The following is a 19,277-nucleotide window of genomic DNA, read 5'->3' as shown; positions in this document are numbered from 1 at the left end:
CTGTTTGCCTTTGAAGCAGACATGATAGTTACCTTTCCAGAAATGCGGTAGGTAAGGTAGGCAGGAGGATACATGACATTTTATAACCTTGGACCATGTCCCAAGTCTACTTCTGCAACAGGGAAAATGATTCTTTGTCAATCAACAAAGTATTGAGAAAAAACCATTTCAGACCATTCTTAAGGTTAAAAAAAAAAGGCATCATAACATCACTCAGTAAGGATGGACAAGGCTGTTAACATTCCTTGTCACACAACAGCCTTGTTACTCGTTTCCCTTCTCCTGTCACAATTTTAGAACTTTAGGGAATTTTAAAGGTTTCCTAGCCCTGTGATTTTTACATCTACATCATCATCATCATCATCATGATTATTATTTTAAGCAATAAACCCTTTAACCAGAGATCCAGGATATAAATCCGTGTTGGCCTATGATTGCTCTGGCTGGGACTGTAGTGGGGGGGCTTGTCCCAGAGCCACCTCAGAGGGAATCCAGGGTGGCCTGGGAGCACAGTGACAGAGGCACGGGGGCCCAGGGTCAGGCTGATCCACAGAGCCAGAAAACAGAAGCTCCTCCCCTACACCTCATGGCCCATCCCTTCCCACAGACCCTGCGGGAGAACTCCCAGACTCGCTGCACCCAGCCTGGGTCAGGACAGCTACCTCGTTCATACAGCCTGACTGCTTCCATGAGGTACGGCACCAGGAGACGGTTCACAATAAACCCAGGAGTATCCTGTCAGAGGAGAGAGAAAAACAGCAGACAAATGAAATTTCCGTGAACTTTATCTTTTGTAAAGTCACCAGATCACTCCTTCTCACCCTGGACTGTTACCCACATTTATCAAGCTATACATTTTCAAAATGTCTTAAGGTACCAAGACAGTCTCACTTCTATCTCACATGACAGTTTATCCAACAATTATAGTACTCCAGAAGCCCCTACTGCACGGACCCTGAAATAAAGGCAGATAAGGTCACTAGAAAGAGCATGGCTTTGGGGGCAGGCAGATGTGGGCTCGAATTCTAATATTCTCTGACTTTGCATCATTCTGAATCTCAGTTTCATCATCTGTGAAATGGGAATAGTAACTTCCACCTCACAGGCTGTGAAGATAAATCAGAACACATAAAATGCTGTGCATACAGCCCTCCCCTCAAATGGTAGTCCTTTTATTCCTCTTCTCTCCCACATCCCTTCTAGGAGTCTAGAAAAAGTAACAGTCCACCTTGAACACTCCTTGTAGGAGCACGACCTCCCGGCTGCTCAGGATTTTCTCAGGCTCCAGCGCACAGCACAGGATGGTGGAACTGGGGACAGGTGCCGGGGCAAACAAGCAGATGCTAACAGATCGATGGCCTTTCACAGCTCACTATGGAAGACTCTCTACCCTGATGACTCCTTGTACTGCACATCCTTTCTTCATTTCCCCCCTCATTAAAATGCTTAACCATCTCTCCTGGAGGCCTAGTATGGGGTCTGGATTCTACCTACTGATCTCTTTTGGAAGCTTGTGGGGCAGGCTGGGTTGGTTAACTTTTTGGTGGTATTTATGTGAAGTTGATTTCCACTAAGTAAATGGAGCCCGCTCTTTTAACAAAAGGCTGTGATCCTCCTGCAGGAAGAAATCGGCACCCTGGCCCCAGGTCTTGTGTCCCGTTTCAAGCACACACTGGACACTCCAGAAACATCTGAATTAAAGATGCCCAGCCTCCTGCATTACTCTTCCAACTCACCAGACTGCACACCATAGCCACAGGATTTGTAGCTCCTTTCACCCTGGACAAGCTGAAACCATGCCTACCCCATTTCCCAGGAATACAGAGATGCACAAAAGAGCTTTATCACTTTAACCAAGACTATATTAATATAACCATGTTGATTTAATAACTAGGGCATGGAAGCACTTAAATGTCCATCGACGGATGAATGGATAAAGAAGATGTGGTACATATATACAATGGGATATTACTCAGCTAGGAAAAAAAGAAAGGAATAATGCCATTTGCAGCACCATGGATGGACCTAGAGAATCTCATACCGAGAGAAATAAGTCAGACAGAGAAAGACAAATATCATGATATTGCTTATATGTGAAATCTAAAAAAGTGGTACAAATGAACTTATTTACAAAACAGAAAGAGTCACAAGTGTAGAAAACAAACTTATGGTTACCGGGGGAAAGTTGGGGGGGTGATAAATTGGGAGACTGGGACTGACAAATACACACTACTATATATAAAATACGTAATTAATAAGGACCTACTGTATAGCACAGGGAACTCTTCTCAATACTCTGTAATGACCTATATGGGAAAAGAATCTAAAAAAGTGGATATAGGTATAACTGATACACTTTGCTGTACAGCGGAAACTAATGAAACGTTGTAAATCAACTATACTCTAATAAAAAAACTTTTTTAAATAACTAGGGCAAAAATGCTTTTCAACTTCAAAAAGTTTATTGTAGAAATTCAGGATGGGGTAGGGTACCTGAATACATGAAGCACACCATATACAAGGTTAGAAATCAGAAAGCAGCCTGGGAAAAATATTTTCTCCATATATAATATATGGAGTTTTAAAATCATTTACATAAAGAGCTCATGGAACTCAATAAGGAAAACATGCTAAAACTCACAAAATATTTAAAGAAATATTCATTAGAACAAAATAGCATGTTGCCAGTAAGACTATTGGCAAGAGGTTTTTTCCCCATTATAATATTCAATGCTGCTGAGGATGCAGAGTGATACTCTCAGTAGAATGTAAAGAGACACAGTCCTTTAATTAAGCAATTTAATTTTATATAATCATACACCTTACATTTTTCATACACATATATTTATTAAATATACTTTACTGTATTTATTACATACCAGGTATTGTTTGTTCTAAGTACTTTACAAATATTAATTCATTTATTCCTCATGATAACCCTGTGAGACAAGTACTATTATTACCTCTACGTGAGGTAGAGGATACTGAGGCACAGAGAGGTTAAGTGACTTGCCCAAGGTTACACATCTAATAAGTGCCAAAGCCAGGATGTGAACCCAGGCAGGCTGGCTCCAGAGTCCATGGCCTTAACCTTTTCACACCACACTTTCCCTGTGAAGTCCTACTAGGACGAAAGACACATTTCAGGCACATTCATGCCATTCTTCTGTGTCGGGTGTTGGTAAGCTACAATCCTGCAGGCCAAATCCAGTTGTAAATAAAGTTTTAGTGGAACACAGCCACACTTCTCTGCTGGCATGGTCCATGCAGCAGAATCGAGTAGTTGCAACAGAGACCATAAGCTCTAAAATATTACTATCTGGCCCTTGGCAGAAAAGTTTGCTGACCCTTGTTCTATGTGATTGCCTTCTGTCGTCTGGGTGCCTCAGCAAGAGCTTGAATAACTGACCCCGAAAGACTCCCCAGAAGCCCTAAGGTATCACCTAAAAAGAGATGTAACAAGGGTAATTTTATGAGACCAGAGTTGCCAGGCCTGCATCTGCCATGGCCAGTCTGATGGAAGAACGAATCATCACTCTCCATGCATTAATGACTGTGCTGCTGAAGACCATCCCTGGCTTGTTCCCGCACCTCCATTTTCATACCTGGCTTTTGATCTGCTGCAGGCTGATGCCCTTTCTAACATTATGACTACTTTCTGCCACAAAAAAGCATCAACTGGTAAGAAAAAGTGCAACCATACCCTCTGGTTATTAATGTGATTTTTTTTTAATCCAAAATATTTAAAACCATAAAACTAAACCAAAATAATGAGTGTTAAAAAATGAGATTCCCTAATATAACACTACAGACCTCCACTGGGGGGACTGGCATGTGGAAGACTATTGGGGTCCACATCGACAGATGACTGATTCAGATGATTCATGAACAATTTGAGTTTTCATGGGTTAATACAATATTTGAAGTTTGAGTTCAAACTTGAGACTATTTTAGAAAGCAAAACTATGGTATGAGAAGAACCACAATGGTATTTAAAAGATTACAGTCAACCAGCAATTCCACTCCTGGATATATATCCGAAAAAACAAAAACACTACTTCGAAAAGATACATGCACCCCAATATTCAGAGCAGCACTATTTACAATAACCATGACATGGAAACAACCCAAGTGCCCATCAACAGACAACTGGCTTAAGCAGACATGATATATATACAATGCAATACTGCTCAGCCATAAAAAACAATGAAATTTTGCCATTTGCAGCAACATGGATGGACTTGGAGGGCAATATGCTACGTGAAGTCAGACAGAGAAAGACAAATACTGTATGATATCACTTATATGTGGAATCTAAAAAATACAACAAACTAGTAAATAGAACAAAAAAGAAGCAGACTCACAGTAACAGAGAACAAACTAGTGGTTACCATGGGGTGGGGACAGGTTAATACAGGGGTGGGAGAATGGGAGATACAAACTACTGGGTATCAGGTAGGCTCAAGGATGTATTGTACAATACGGGGAATATAGCCAATATTTTGTAGTAACTGTAAATGGAAAGTAACCTTTTAAAATTGTTTAAAAATAATTTTTTTAAATAAAATGATTATGGTCAAAAAAGTAGATAACATATTTATAAAAATTTGTAATGGAATTCTGTGACACAATTGTCCTTTCAGAAAAACGGCCAAGTCATGAAGAAGTGCAGTCCCTAAATCTGGGGGGAACTAAAGAGGAACTACAGCAAATGGAGAGACTGAGGGTAATCAAACCAAAGTAGGTGACAGCACCTGGGGATAATTTTACATATAATACCAGGTATCTCAAGAAAGGGGAAAAAGGCCGGAGGCAAGCTTTCCACCCACCACACTTCTTACTGAAAAACAAAACAACACAAACAAAATCATAAGCAACATTCCACTGAGAAACAGCTTCATTTTCTGCTACCTTGGTTGAGGTGGGCTCTACCTCCCTCACACCATTTCCCTAATCACCTGCAGTGTTCTTTCCAAAAGGGAAGCCCCAGTTTTCTGTTCAGGATTCATGTGCCACCAGGCTGTGCCTGACACACAGGGTTCTGTTTCCTCAGGGCCCAGAAGAAGCCGAAGCTGATGGGGTAACAAAAACCACTGATGGAAACACAACCACTCATCAAGAGACAAAAGTCAAGACCCAGAGAGAAATCCGAGTTTTTGATTTAGCTGAAGCCGTGGCTCCATTTGGATCGCAGACTATCCACCTGATGGCCTTGAGCACGGCTAGATGCAACTTGCTCTTTACAGCCTGCGGACAGGCCTGCAGCAAAAGTGGCCCACGTCCCACATCATCCTACTATGGAAGAGTACTACCTGGAATAAGTCAGGTTCTGAGAAAAGTCACCCCCCGGCCTTACCAAGCTATCCATACTCTACCTTGCAAGCAACAGGATGCTTTCCCAGCGTTTTGCTGAAGTCTACCAGAGATTCAAAGGTCTTCTGGCTGGTCATTGGTGTTTTAATGACCTGGAAACGTAAAGCAGAGGAGAGTTATAATCAGAAAGTCAGCAAACAATCTCAACAGAACAGTTCAAGGAAACACTGATCAAATATTGCCACACAGGTGACAAAAATAATTTCAGTTTCAGATTAGAAGGATTTCAAGCCAGAAACAAAACGTCCACTTTAAGATAGTGGACTACGGCAGAACACACAAAATCAAGGCTTAAAATATAAATGTGGGGACTTCCCTGGTGGTGCAGTGGTTAAGAATCGCCTGCCAATGTAGGGGACATGGGTTCGAGCCCTGGTCTGGGAAGATCCCACATGCCACAGAGCAGTTAAGCCCGTGCGCCACAACTACTGAGCCTGCACTCTACAGCCCGTGAGCCACAACAACTGAGCCCGTGTGCTGCAACTGCTGAAGCCCACGGGCCTAGAGCCCGTGCTCCGCAACAAGAGACACCACCGCAACAAAGAGTAGCCCCTGCTCACCGCAGCTAGAGAAAGTCCGCGCGCAGCAATGAAGACCCAACGCAGCCAAAAATAATAAATAAATATATTTTAAAAAACCATACGTGTGTGTGTGTGTGTGTGTGTGTGTGTGTGTGTGCGCGCAGGAGAGTTCTACAGGTTTTGTCACTGAGACAGACCTGGGTTCAAATACCAATCACACCACTTACTGGCTCTGTGAGCCTGGGAATGTTTCTTGAAATTGAAATGACATTTAAACCACTCTACCTACCTCAAGGAGTTAAGGTGAGGATGGAATTAGATTAGGAAGTAAAGCATTAAGGGCAGCTCCTACGAGGGCTGAAGTGCTCAGTAAATGCTGGCTTTTATTAGGGTTTTACTTGCTACTGTTAATTATTTCAGGGAGGTAACTGGAAGTCTACTAGAGTGTAACAACTGCCCTTAAAGTACTCTGCATGAAGTCACACCTTCTCTTAGCATACAGATGAGAAGGAGCCTCAGGAAAACAGAGGTGCACTCAGGTCACCCAGGTCCTGTGGACTCTGAGATGAGTAATCCCCCCATTACTGCGCCCTCTCCCACACAGATGCCCCAAAGCCCAACAGCTCCATTTGCCTCAGGACAGGCTCATCCCAGTGGAAGGCTTTCATAACCAGCAAACACCAGCCAATGGCTGGGGCCTGCCACCTGCCAGGCGCCTCAGGAAGGCCCCTGGCTGTCCTCCTGACCTTCTCTATGAGGTGCACTGCCAGAGTATGACCGCTACCCTCCTCACAGTGGCTGCTGGGCTCTACAGAAGTCAGCACCAAGGGCCGCACCTGGCAGTCAACTCTCAGGCGTTGTCAGCAATTAGATTTCAGCAAATGGAGAGAGACCCAGATGAATTTAAACTTAAAAATATATATAAATGAAATATACAATTTAAATGCCAGTTAAAGGACTTCAACCAGAGTCAAAGCAAACAGGCTTGGCTTCTACATCAGACCCTTTATATGAGCCTAGGCAAGTCAAATCAACCCTCTGTGCCTCACCTTTCTTATATGAAATTGGGATGATGACATTTGACACATCCTCCCTCTTTTAAGAGGGCTATATGGTGTAACGAGCTAGTGTCTGTGCAGGATGAAAGCTCTATATAAATGAAGAGAATCATTATCATTCATGTTTTAATGTGATCACAGCTTGGGGTGTGGGGCTACGTTATGGCACTAAGGGAAGTAAATGAGTGGAAACAGAAAAAAGCACCATGAAGATGGGGTTGAGGAATGGGATGAGATGGGCCAGAAACTGCTCTGCAGGCATCACAAATCAAACAGCAATAGGAGAATTATTCAAGAGGAGGTATAAAACCACCTCCATCAGAACCGTATAGATTGAGCTAGGACAAGGGCTGCTAATTATGGAGTTTAAAAAAATAATCTGTTGGCTTAAAGGAGTCAATACTATAGTTTTTGTTTTTTTTTTTAACAGGAGGGATGCATATTTACTCATTCATTCAACAAATAGCAATGTGCTACATATATTCTGTTCCAACACAGGGTCTGAAAAAATATACATATACACACATCAATTGAGCCCAGCCCCAAGGAAAGAAGAGCCACTCAACTTATGGTTCATTGTGGTGCTTACCACCAGCAACACATACATGAATGCTCAAGTTAAAGAATAAAAGTTGCATAAAGAAGAGCACTTTTGGAAAACACTTTCTAGAAAATGTTAACACTTGCCAAGCATTAACTGTTAACAATCAAGGTGCCATTATTTCCAAAGACACAGATGGACATTATCAGATGAATGCAGTTGAAAACAGTATTAGTTTGAAGTAAATCTACAAAATTTGTCTGTATCTTCGAAACACATTATGTGCATGATATGGTAACCAAAAAAGTAATTAGTCCCTAAGTACTGAAATGCTGAAAATTCCATTCCACTTCCTTGCTCTTTTTTGTATAAGGAGAAATGCTGTTTCTTCTAATTCCCTGTGCCCCTCCCTTTCATTCCTTAACTTCTTCAAAAACAGCCTTAGGGGTTGGCAGTAAATTGGAAGAAACTAAGAAGCAATGTTAGTGGAACAGATAATTCCTATTGCAAGATGGGTTAGAGTCGTCCTTGAAAGAGAACTGTAAGAAAACGTAGTCACCCTTAAACTAGATGCTAATGCTTATGTTGTAGGGGGAGGGGACACGGGAGGGGAAGGGGCCTGGAGGAGAAGGCAGCAGTGGAGAAAAAGACCCCACCGCGTGCCCAGGGAGCCCGGGCCAGTCTCCGGAGGCCTGCCTGGATCCACCGCCCCACGCTTCGCGCATGGCAGTAACTCCGCAGCCTCAGCACAAATGCTACTTTAATAGCAGCTGCTCCTCAGATCCTGTAATGAGCCCCCCTATTAATGGCAAGTTGCCACATTTCAGGTGCAAATTATCTACAGTGACTCCACCTCCCTGGTATCTAAGACTCCAAGCAAGCAAGCAGAAGCAGCCCAAACAGGATCGCTGGCAGCCCTCCCTGGCCACTTTCCTCCACCTCCCAGGTTTGAGGTCGGGAGGTTCAAGGCTACTGGAAGCTGCTTTTTAATTTTTTTTTCAACACCTTTATTGGAGTATAATTGCTTTACAATGGTGTGCTAGTTTCTGCTGTATAACAAAGTGAATCAGCTTTACATATACATATATCCCCGTATCCCCTCCCTCTTGCGTCTCCCTCCCCCCCACCCTCCCTATCCCACGCCTCTAGGTGGTCACAAAGCACCGAGCTGATCTCCCTGTGCTATGCGGCTGCTTCCCACTAGCTGCTTTAATAGGTCTGATTATAACACACGGGAGCTGTGCCTCCCCTGGTGACAATATCAAGGCCCTGTTACCTGGGGCTGAATTTACCCCGGGAACAGTGGTCAGGGCATATTACAGCAGCTCCTGTGGGAAACCAAGCTTCTAATAGAATTCCACATCCAGCCTAGACAAACTGACCTGGACAAGACAATATGAACATGGGTGGCTCTCCCCTCCGTGGTCTCATCAAGCTAGTGGTCTTTAGTGCTGCCTTCCCAGTCTGATGCCTCTCTCTACACTACCTATCAGCTATGGCACAAACAAGTAAGTGACATTCCACAAAGTTAACAGCCCTCCTGGACATCACTGGTCAGAACGCAGGGCTGCAAAGAAACAAAGCACAGGGGCCTTCCTAGATATTAGGTGCTGTTTCTTCCTTTGGCTCTGAAAGGAGAGTCTGGCCAGAGAAACCCAAGCACAAGGACAACCCTCCACCCTGCCACTAAAATCTATCCAGTGCAATCCCCAGTGGCAGGGAGGATGTGACTCACAGAAGCAGGGCTGAGGGCTGGCAGGGCAAAAGCACGTACGCACAAGCAGACACCCACTGACCTCCACAAGTTTCATCAGGGGCACTGGGTTGAAGAAATGGAGCCCGGCAAATCGGTCCTGTCTGGTGGTGGCATTGGCTATGCTTGTGATCTGCAAAGAGGAAGTGTTGCTGGCAAAGATTGTGTGTCTGTGGAGAGAAAGACAGCAGAGTATTGAAATGAGTCCCATCTTTGGAAAGTCAGGACTCCTCTCAGGTGCAACACACAAGGTGACTGCTTACTGTCCAGGTCCTGTCCTTTCCTGACCCTAGAGGAAATCAGGGAAAAGACACAGCTTCACACAAGAGGCTGGAATCAGTGACCTGTTTCATTTAAATTTTGAAATTTTAAATTCAGAAGTTACCTGTTCCAAAAGCCTACGTAGTCTTTACCAAACCTTCCTTAATTTTAGGGAGCAAAATTTCTCCTGGCTACTTGCATTATTTAATTCACACAGTATGTGAGAAACAAAAGGAGGCAACAACGTCAGTCACAAGATGAAACTCCAAGTGAACAAAGACTAAGGAAAAACAGGATGCATCACAGACACTCAAAATAAGCAAAGAACTGTGAAGAAACACCTGAATCCTTAACAAGAAACATCTGACATAAACATGAACTACAATCTTTTCCCCTCAAGTGAAAAGCTTTACTTTTCCATTGACTGGGAATTCAAATGAAAACAGAAAAAAACCAACATGGTCCAAAAGAAGTTTTAAGGTTATACTAGTAGACTTGGGGAAGGAAGGATACACGTATACACGTGATAAATGTAGTTCAAGGCATTCTTATTATTATAAAATCTCCTTAAAAAAGCAGTACCATCTTCTTTTGAGTATATAAAATATTAAATTATTAATTTAAAAAATCCATACTGACTTAAACCCAATTTAATTTTTTAAGACCTCAGTAAAGTGGGGTGCCAAAGGCAGGACAGGCAAATATTTAAAGAGACAGGCAAGACTTACGAGCTTTCCTACAGCACCACCTCGTGGATAAATGTACACAAAATGGCCTAATGCTAAGTACAACCACAAGAGCCTGGTCACAGCGCAGGAAGGGGAGTGGTTCCTTACGACCAGATTGGGGGGTTCCTGCTTGCTCAAAAGGCAATACTACAATCTGCCTGAAATCAGGGGCAAGTGGGAAGGAGAAGGGAAGGGAGAAGAAACTAGTAATTTGGGAAGAGGAGAGAAGAGTGAGGTGAAAGCAGCTGGTGTGCTAGGTAGTGGCTACCAGAGGCTGAAGGAGGACCCTTCGTGTGCTCAGCCCAGGAAAGCACTTCACTTTTTTTTAAAAATTTTTGTTGGTGTATAGTTGATTTACAATATTGTGTTAGTTTCAGGTGCACAGCAAAGTAAATCAGTCATACATATATGTATACCCACTCTTTTTTAGATTCTTTTCCCATATAGGCCATTACAGAGTATTGAGTAGAGCTCCCAGTGCTACACAGTAGGTCCTTATTAGTTTTCTATTTTATATATAGCAGTGTGTATGTGTCAGTCCCAATCTTCCAATTTATCCCTCCTTGCCCCTTACTCCCCCACCCCATAACCATAAGTGTATTTTCGACATCTGTAACTCTATTTCTGTTTTGTAGATAAGTTCATTTGTAGCCTTTTTTTAGATTCTACATATAAGTGATATCATATTTGTCTTTCTCTGACTTCACTCAGTATGACAATCTCTAGGTCCATCCATGTTGCTGCAAATGGCATTATTTCATCCTTTTTTATGGCTGACTAATATTCCATTGTATATATGAACCACATCTTCTTTATCCATTCCTCTGTTGATGGGCATTCAGGTTGCTTCCATGTGTTGGCTATTGTGAATAGTGCTGCAATGAACATTGGGGTGCATGTATCTTTTTGAATTAAGGTTTTCTCTGGATATATGGCCAGGAGTGGGATTGCTGGATCATATGGTAGCTCTATTTTTAGTTTTTTAAGGAACCTCCATACTGTTCTCCATAGTGGCTGTACCAGTGTACATTCCCACCAACAGTGTAGGAGGGTTCCCTTTTCCCCACACCCTCTTGAGCATTTATTGTTTGTGGATTTTTTTGACGATGGTCATTCTGACCCGTATGCGGTGATACCTCATTGTAGTTTTGATGTGCAATTCTCTAATAATTAGTGATGTTGAGCATCTTTTCATGCACTTTTTAACCATCTGTATGTCTTCTCTGGAGAAATGTCTACTTAGATCTTCCACCCATTTTTTGACTCGTGGTATTTTTTTGATACTGAGCTGAATGAGCTGTTTGTATAGTTTGGAGATTAATCCCTTGTCGATTGCTTCATTTGCAAATATTTTTTCCCATTCTGAGGGTTGTCTTTTCATTTTGTTTACAGTTTCCTTTGCTGTGTAAAAGCTTTTAAGTTTCATCAGGTCCCATTTGTTTATTTTCGTTTTAATTTTCATTACTCTAGTAGGTGGACTGAAAAAGATCTTGCTGTGATTTACAGATCAATGGAACAGGATAGAAAGTCCAGAGATAAACTCATGTATCTGTGGTCACGTAATCTATGACAAAGGATGCAAGAATATACAACAGAGAAAAGACAGTCTCTTTAATAAGTGGTGCTGGGAAAACTGGACAGCTACATGTAAAAGAATGAAATTAGACCACATCCCAGCAATTCCACTACTGGGCATATATATACCCAGAGAAAACCATAATTCAAAAAGACACATGCACTCCAATGTTCACTGCAGCACTATCTACAACAGCCAAGTCATGGAAGCAACCTAAATGCCCATCGACAGACAAATGGATAAAGAAGATGTGGTACATACAATGGAATATTACTCAGCCGTAAAAAGGAATGAAACTGGGTCATCTGTAGAGATGCGGATGGACCTAGAGTGTGTCACACAGAGTGAAGTAAGTCAGAAAGAGAAAAACAAATATCGTGTATTAACACATATATGTGGAATCTAGAAAAATGGTACAGATGAACCGGTTTGCAAGGCAGAAATAGAGACACAGATGTACAGAACAAATGTATGGACACCAAAGGGGGAAAGTGGTGGGGGTGGTGGGGTGGGGGTGGTGGTGTGATGAATTGGGAGATTGGGATTGACATGTATACACTGATGTGTATAAAATGGATGACTAATAAGAACCTGCTGTATAAAAATAAATAAAATTAAAAAAAAGAAAATTATAAAGAAATCAATATAAAGCAAGATGCTATTAAAAAAATAGATAAGAAGCTGCTGTATAAAAAAAACCACAAAAAAAATAAAGCAGATTCTCAATCTAGTCCATTAAAAAAATAAATAAAAGCACACAAAAATGACTGCAAAAAAAACCCCAAAACAATGAAATTAGAATACACCCTAACACCATACACAAAAATAAACTAAAAATGGATTAAAGACCTAAATGTAAGACTGGACACTATAAAACTCTTAGAGGAAAGCACAGGCAGAACACTCTCTGACATAAACAGCATTTCACCTTTACAGCACAAGAACACTGACCTTTCTCAAACAACTTCTAAGTTGGCCAACTTAAAGGCCAGCTGGAGGGGCCTGTCGTTTAAAAAAATAAAAAGACTTTTTTTAAGGTTTAAAATTCTAGTTTTCAAAGTTTCTTGCTTTTTGGTCTGGGGAAAATAATATAAATTATCCTGTCACATAATATAAACCATCCCCCATCACAGAAGGCAAGGAGACCCTCTGCAGTAACCAGGAGTGGCTGACATGCCCTGAAGCACAGCAGCAGGGTCTCCACAACCCAAGGCTGTGCTAGCAGGGGTTCCACACCACCCTTAAGAAAAGAAAGGGCTATCTCAAAGGTGAGGGTTACACACTCATCTTTGATGAGTGTGGCACCTTTTTATAGGACATTTGAAGGGCAACTCATCTGCAAAAAGGGGAAACAAAGGCACACTGACTGGACAGCACGTTTCGTCAAACAATGAAGTTACACTCGGCCCTCAGGATCCACAGGTTCCGCCAACCCGGATCAAAAATATTCCAAAAAAAAAATTCCGAAAAGCGAAACTTGGACTTGCTTGTGATTTACATAGCATTTACATTGATGTGGACCATTTTTTAAAAAGTCTTTACTGAATTTATTACAATACTGCTTCTGCTGTTCATGTGTTTTGGTTTTTTTTGGTCCGCGAGGCATGTGGGATCTTAGCTCCCCGACCAGGGATCGAACCTGCACCCCCTGCACTGGAAGGCAAAGTCTTAACCACTGGACTGCCAGGGAAGTCTACATAGCATTTACATTGTATCAGATATTATAAGTAATCTAGAAATGATTTAAAGTATATGGGGGATTGCGTAGATTACATGCAAATACTACAACACTTTATGTAAGGGACTCGAGCATCCTCAGATTTTCGTATTCCCAGGGGGTCCTGGAACCAACCCTGACAGATACAGAAGGAAGACTGTACATCAGGGCCCAGTGCCGAGTGTCTCCAACCCAGGACATTCCCAGCACACATATTACCAGAAGGAGAAAGATGTCTCCTGCCGACAGACCTCCACCGCCACCTCTCCCAATCGGCCAGGCTGGCTCTGCTACTAACAGTGTCTCACACTGCCTTCCTTCAACACAAACACGATATATGTACACATTATCTTCCACAAAAAAGCACACTCTCACATTTTCCTTGAAACACTTGACTCTCTAGGACCATCTTTTGTTTTTCCCTTTCTGATATTCACGTACCAAAAAACTTTCCTCTGAAATGCACTAACAGAAAATCAACAGCACAAGCATGATGGTCACTGGCAACACCCCCAGGTGTGAAGAAGACTAGAGGAGGTGGTGGACTGTGGTGGAGGAGAGCCCATGCTTTGTCGAAAGCGGGGAGCCAGGACTCAGCTGGGGTGGGCCATGGGCCCTAAGGAAGCTTTTCATCTGCATGTCTTATACTGCAGCTAGGGAATTTGTGCTCTCTTCCAGGATGCAACTGTTTTATCAGGGCTTCCAAGTGGATCTTTATCACTAGAATATATTTTCGTCTCCCATTATAAGGATCTAACTGCAAAACTAAGCAGTAAAGTATCTCAATCAAGCTGTTTTATCAATAAAAAAAAACACAACAACAACAATTCAGCAAACATTCAATAAAGGCGGTGATCTAAAATGAAGACGAGAGTGTGGAGAAGGATGGCTGGGGCCAGAAGCAAAGTCACATCTACGGTGTGCCTACTACTGGTCCTGTCACGTGTCACATCTGTTTTATTACATAAACTTAGGTGAAAGAGGCTAGTATAGTGCCTGACATACAGAAGCTCTCCGGAAATGTGAGCTGAGTTACACGAGTTTCCCAAACAACCCTGTGCAATAGGTACCACTACCCCTATTTCACGGACAGGGCAACTAGTCTTAGAGTTAGGACTGGGAAGGTCTTGGAAATTATTTACCCCTAACTCCTGAACTCAAATTACAGATGATAAAACTGAGGGCCAGAAGGGGTTCATGACTGTCCAAGGTCAGAGAGGGAAGTGGGGGGGGGGGCCTGGCACCAGGCCCCAGGCCACCTGACTTTCCCCTAACAGTCCTTCCCTTACTCGACGCTGACAAAAGAGGGCAGTCAGACCCGTCACTGTCACGAGGGAATGACCAACATTCCAATAAAGACCAAACTGCTTGACAATACTCCCTTTTCTGGGGGTGGGTGTTTCACTGACTCAGAGGGCTCCCCGCTGACTTGGGAGTCAACGCCCCTACCAAGACAGCCTTCTGTTTCTGTAGATGGTGCTGCAGCCCCTAAATGCCCGTGTAAAGCACATAAGCATGCTCGTCAGCAGAGTGACACACAGGTGACAGAAAGACAGGCCTCTTCTCTTTGTCAGGACAGGGCCTCTCCAGCCACCAGACCATAGAGCTCTAAGGGCTGACAACCCAGCAGCCTGGTATGCAAGTGTTTCTCTTTAGCCGGTGCTCACTGGTGGCTGCCTAAGAATTACTGTTGTCATATAATCTTATTTGACTTTGAGTCCCAACCAAGAAGGGTGAAGCGTGGCCAGGCAAACCACAAGAAGAGCATGAATGAATACATCAGGTGTCAGTATCACCAAGAGCCACACGCAGAACTAGAGCTGCACATGTGCACAGCTTGCTGACACTGCAGATAGTCCTGAGCCCGGCGGCCCTGTGCCTGACCTGCATGAGGCTGGCTCTCTTCTCCCACCCTTTGCCAGGAAGCTGGGTAAGAACTCAGTGCTCCTTAAAGGCTCCCAAGAGTGTTGTGATTTAACCCACAGAAAGCTCAAAGCAGGAGGGTCCTCGAAAACTGTGTAGACAGAGAAGCAGTCCCTTCAATTACATCATTCTGTTGGTTCTACCCAAAAGAGGGGACACACCAAACTGCTCTGAGGTTGTTCAGCAGACATTTAAGGACATGTCCGAGTGCCTCCATCCTCTGGCCTGGGAGGGCCCAAGACAAAGACGCTGCAAGAGATGAAGGCCTGTCCCTGGATGGGCCCTCCATTTCACATGGGAAATTCCACCCTAATTTGGGGACAAGGATCAGATGAGGGCAGCCCAAGCCTCGGGAAGCAAACTGGGGGTGGAGGATGGAGAACAAAGGAAACAGTGTCAGCTCTTCTGGAAACAGCTGTAGGGTAATAAAAAGTCTTAGTGTCAGAAGACTCTTTCCCAGGAGAAAAGCCCAAGCACCCAGGAGGAAGCCCCCAGACCCTACAAGATCTCCCAGAGATCACGTACTCGGAAGCAAACTTGTCCAGCCTCTTGAAGAGCTCGCTCTTCACGCTCAGATTCTCTACAATGGCCTCCACCACCAGGTCTGTGCTGTGGACCACGGATGCTGCGTCCATGCTGGTCAATATGCTGCTCAGGGTCTTCTCCATGAACTCATCGCCAGCCTAATGCAGTGGAGTAAGAAGAGAACAGTCACTGGGCTCACTAGAAAATGGTGTGTGACTTGCTGCTAAGGCGAGAGCAGAGAGGAGGGCGAGGATACCCCAGACACAACCTGAATGTGTCCTGAAATTCTGAGAAATAAAACTCCCTACGTTTCTTCTTAGGGCAGACAGCATCTCAATATACTTCTGGACACCAGGGCAAGAATCAGCCTGTGCACAATCCCAACTGCTGGTCAGCACACTGTCGTGTGTCAGTCATAATCTTTGAAGCTCTTAGTCAGCTCTGCTCCAGTCACTAAACTGTTTGTTCACAGCACCTGTGTTGGCCTGTTCTATCTGTTCCGAGTGAACAGCCAGCCAGCCATGTACTGTTCCATGACAGGCTTCTTGGAAGCCTGTAATTTGTCTTCTGGAAAAGGGTAAAGGCTGAGCTCAGCCCCATCCATGAGTCTGAGGGGTGGTGCTGACTATATCCCTCTAGTAGGAGGCAGGGAAGAGCCCAGTAAGGGCAGGAGCGAGGAATAAGAAAGCTGAACTCAGCAGTCGCTCGTCAAATAATGATCGCCCATCACGTGCCGGCAACGGGTGGTTCAGAAGCACGCCAGACACAGTCTCTGCTCTAAAAGAGCTCACAGTCCTGTCTTTTCCTCATTTGTGCCTCCAGGTTTCCACAAAGAGACCTCAGTCAGGGCAGAAGCAGACGGTGCCCCTATCAGCTGCCATTTTACTTCAAAATGTCATTTGCCCGTGAGGATTCAAAATGGTCACAATCAGCTAAAGGCATCCAAAGTCATCAGGAAATAAACAACTCTCAGAGCCGTTCAACAGAAATATAACGCAAGACGACAGGTGATTTAAAATGTCTACTGGTTGCATTTTAACAAGCGAAAAGAAACAGGTAAAATTAATTTTATTTAACCCCAATATTTCTCATGGACTATTTAGTGATTACGTTATTATACTGGCCTAAGGTTTCAATTCAAACAAATTGAAAAAGCAAGCAAAGGCGAGAGCACCCTCACAAATGTGAAGTGGTCAGAGGACTGGTCTTGAGGACATGGACGACAAGAAATTACCTTGGGGTTTTCTGCAAACTTCTTCTTGGCCACTTTCCGAAGGCTTTCCTCAATTCCCTTTCTAGATTTTGCCAGGATGTCCTCTGTTTGGTCCACCAACACTACTGTGTGGCCAGTTGCTGCAGCAACCTGGAGCAAAAAAAAAAAAAAGCAAGAAAACATAAAAGTTAAAAAAAAAAAAAAAAACCAGTAGATGGGAATTCCCTGGTGGTCCAGTGGTTAGGACTCAGCGCTTTCACCACTGGGGTTCAATCCCTGGTTGGGGAACTAAGATCCTGCAAGCCGTGTGGCGTGGCTCAAAACAAAAACAAAGAAACAGTAAAGTTTCATATTCTACATGAACTCTAACACCATTCTACTCAAAATACCGAATAAACATAATAAGCCAACAGTAATTAAACACACACTTCTTACTTCTTCCCAGGCACTGCTCTAAACCCTTAACACGATGACAATTCTCCAAACAACCTTACAAGGTTAAGAAATGTGCCCATGGTCACACAATAGGTAGGCCGCAGAGCTGGGATCTGAATCAAGGTTCCGAAGCCCACACTGTAACCACTACCCCGGGCTGCGCTGTCCAACACAGAAGCCACTAGCCACACAGGACTATTTAAATTAACTGAAATTAAGTAAAATTAAAAACTCAGCTCCTCAGTTGCACCAGTCCTATCCCAAGTGTTCAACAGCCCATTCCCAGAGCACCTACTCCCTCCCCAACCACCTTGCTTCCTTAGAGCTGGCCCAGCTCGTGCAGATTGACCCGTGGCTCACCTCCGCTGCAGTCCTTAAGTCAGCAATGGGTAAGACTTTAACAATGGTGGCAAAAAGACTCATGTCCTCAAGGGCTAATTAGTGACAAGACTCCCAGGAAACTAGGTCTTGTCATCAACCAATTTAAAAGGAAAATTCCCCTCCCGTCCCCTTGCCCATCTTGGTTAAATCCTGAGGATACGTTTAGTGAAGCTGCCCCAAGTTCACATGGAGCCAGCCTAGTTTAGCCACAATCAATGACAAGTCAAGCCCTACCTACTTCATCACAGTTTGCCAACAGCTTTGACAAAAACTGTGGAAAAGGTAGATACATTTTTTTATTTCATATTACAGGTAGGTGTTATACTCAGTTCAAGCCATAAGTAATAGGACACATATGGCCTAAAACAAACATCAGTGATGCAAGATAACAGCACAACTGAGATGCCTCTCAGGGTCTGGAGACACCCCACAGAACCACTGGCTTTGGAACGTCTGTGGACTAGTGGTACGTAAAAGAGGGACAGGTTAGCAGAAACAAACCTGCCCAGAGATGACAGTAAAGAGTAGTACTAAACCACCATCATGATGTGATTCTGGAAACCAGGCAACTAAAAACTCAAAGTTGAAAACCAAAGAGGAAAAGAAAGAAACAGAAGAGAAAAATGCAAAGGAAAAAAGGTTCATATCCCAAAGAAAGATTTCCAAGGAACACTTCTAAAAACGATAAGACAGGTTTTAGATGGAAGTTAATTAACAACAGCGTCTCCCTGAGAACGCTGCACTTAGGGCTGCGAGTCTGAGCCTGCGGGGCCTGTAGGCCGCATAAGCACCGCCAGCGACCCAGAGACTGGAACCGAGAAAAGGCAACACTGCCAGGACCGGAAGGCCTGACTACCACAGCAGGGCAATGGGGGTAACGGAATGAGTTATCTTGATAAAAAAACAGAGGAAAGAAGCAAACTTGCCCTGTCGGCACAAACACAGGCTGCAGGCAGCAGCAGGTCAAAGTAAAATAACACCCCGAAAGCTAAACACACATCAGTCCATACCAGGTTTCTCCCTAAGTAACAACAGACCAAGGCCCATCTTGCCAACACCTCAAATCACTGGACACAAATCTGAACCTCCAATTCAGTAAATTCAAACTAAAAAAGCAAGAGCAAGTTTAGAAACTGTGCAGGAAAGACCACACTGTGAGACTGTTTTCTTTAGAAAGGCTCTTGGCTGGTGTCTGGAAACATACATTTGGAGAGGGTTCCTGCTCGCGGTATCTAAACTGTGCAATATGGTTTACACTCACAACTGCTTTCC

General features: G+C 43.6%; 1 protein-coding gene across 3 annotated transcripts in view; it reads right to left on the bottom strand.

Moving 5' to 3' along the window:
* The window catches only part of HADH (hydroxyacyl-CoA dehydrogenase), a 47,507-nt gene that overhangs the window by 6,736 nt on the left and 21,494 nt on the right, over positions 1-19,277 (bottom strand). For all 3 annotated transcript variants that reach the window (XM_004269595.4, XM_033427786.2, XM_033427787.2), the window contains exons 2-6: positions 17,211-17,339; positions 15,977-16,134; positions 9,290-9,416; positions 5,376-5,465; positions 663-735 (exon numbers count right to left, since the gene is read on the bottom strand). In XM_004269595.4, coding sequence (XP_004269643.1) covers positions 663-735; positions 5,376-5,465; positions 9,290-9,416; positions 15,977-16,134; positions 17,211-17,339 — 577 coding nt within the window. The remainder of the gene's footprint in view (positions 1-662; positions 736-5,375; positions 5,466-9,289; positions 9,417-15,976; positions 16,135-17,210; positions 17,340-19,277) is intronic.

The sequence above is a fragment of the Orcinus orca genome, chromosome 4 (genome assembly GCF_937001465.1).
Source record: "Orcinus orca chromosome 4, mOrcOrc1.1, whole genome shotgun sequence".
NCBI classification, from domain to species: domain Eukaryota; kingdom Metazoa; phylum Chordata; class Mammalia; order Artiodactyla; family Delphinidae; genus Orcinus; species Orcinus orca.
Note: the sequence above shows the minus strand (reverse complement) of the source record. Positions and strands in the feature narration are given on the sequence as shown.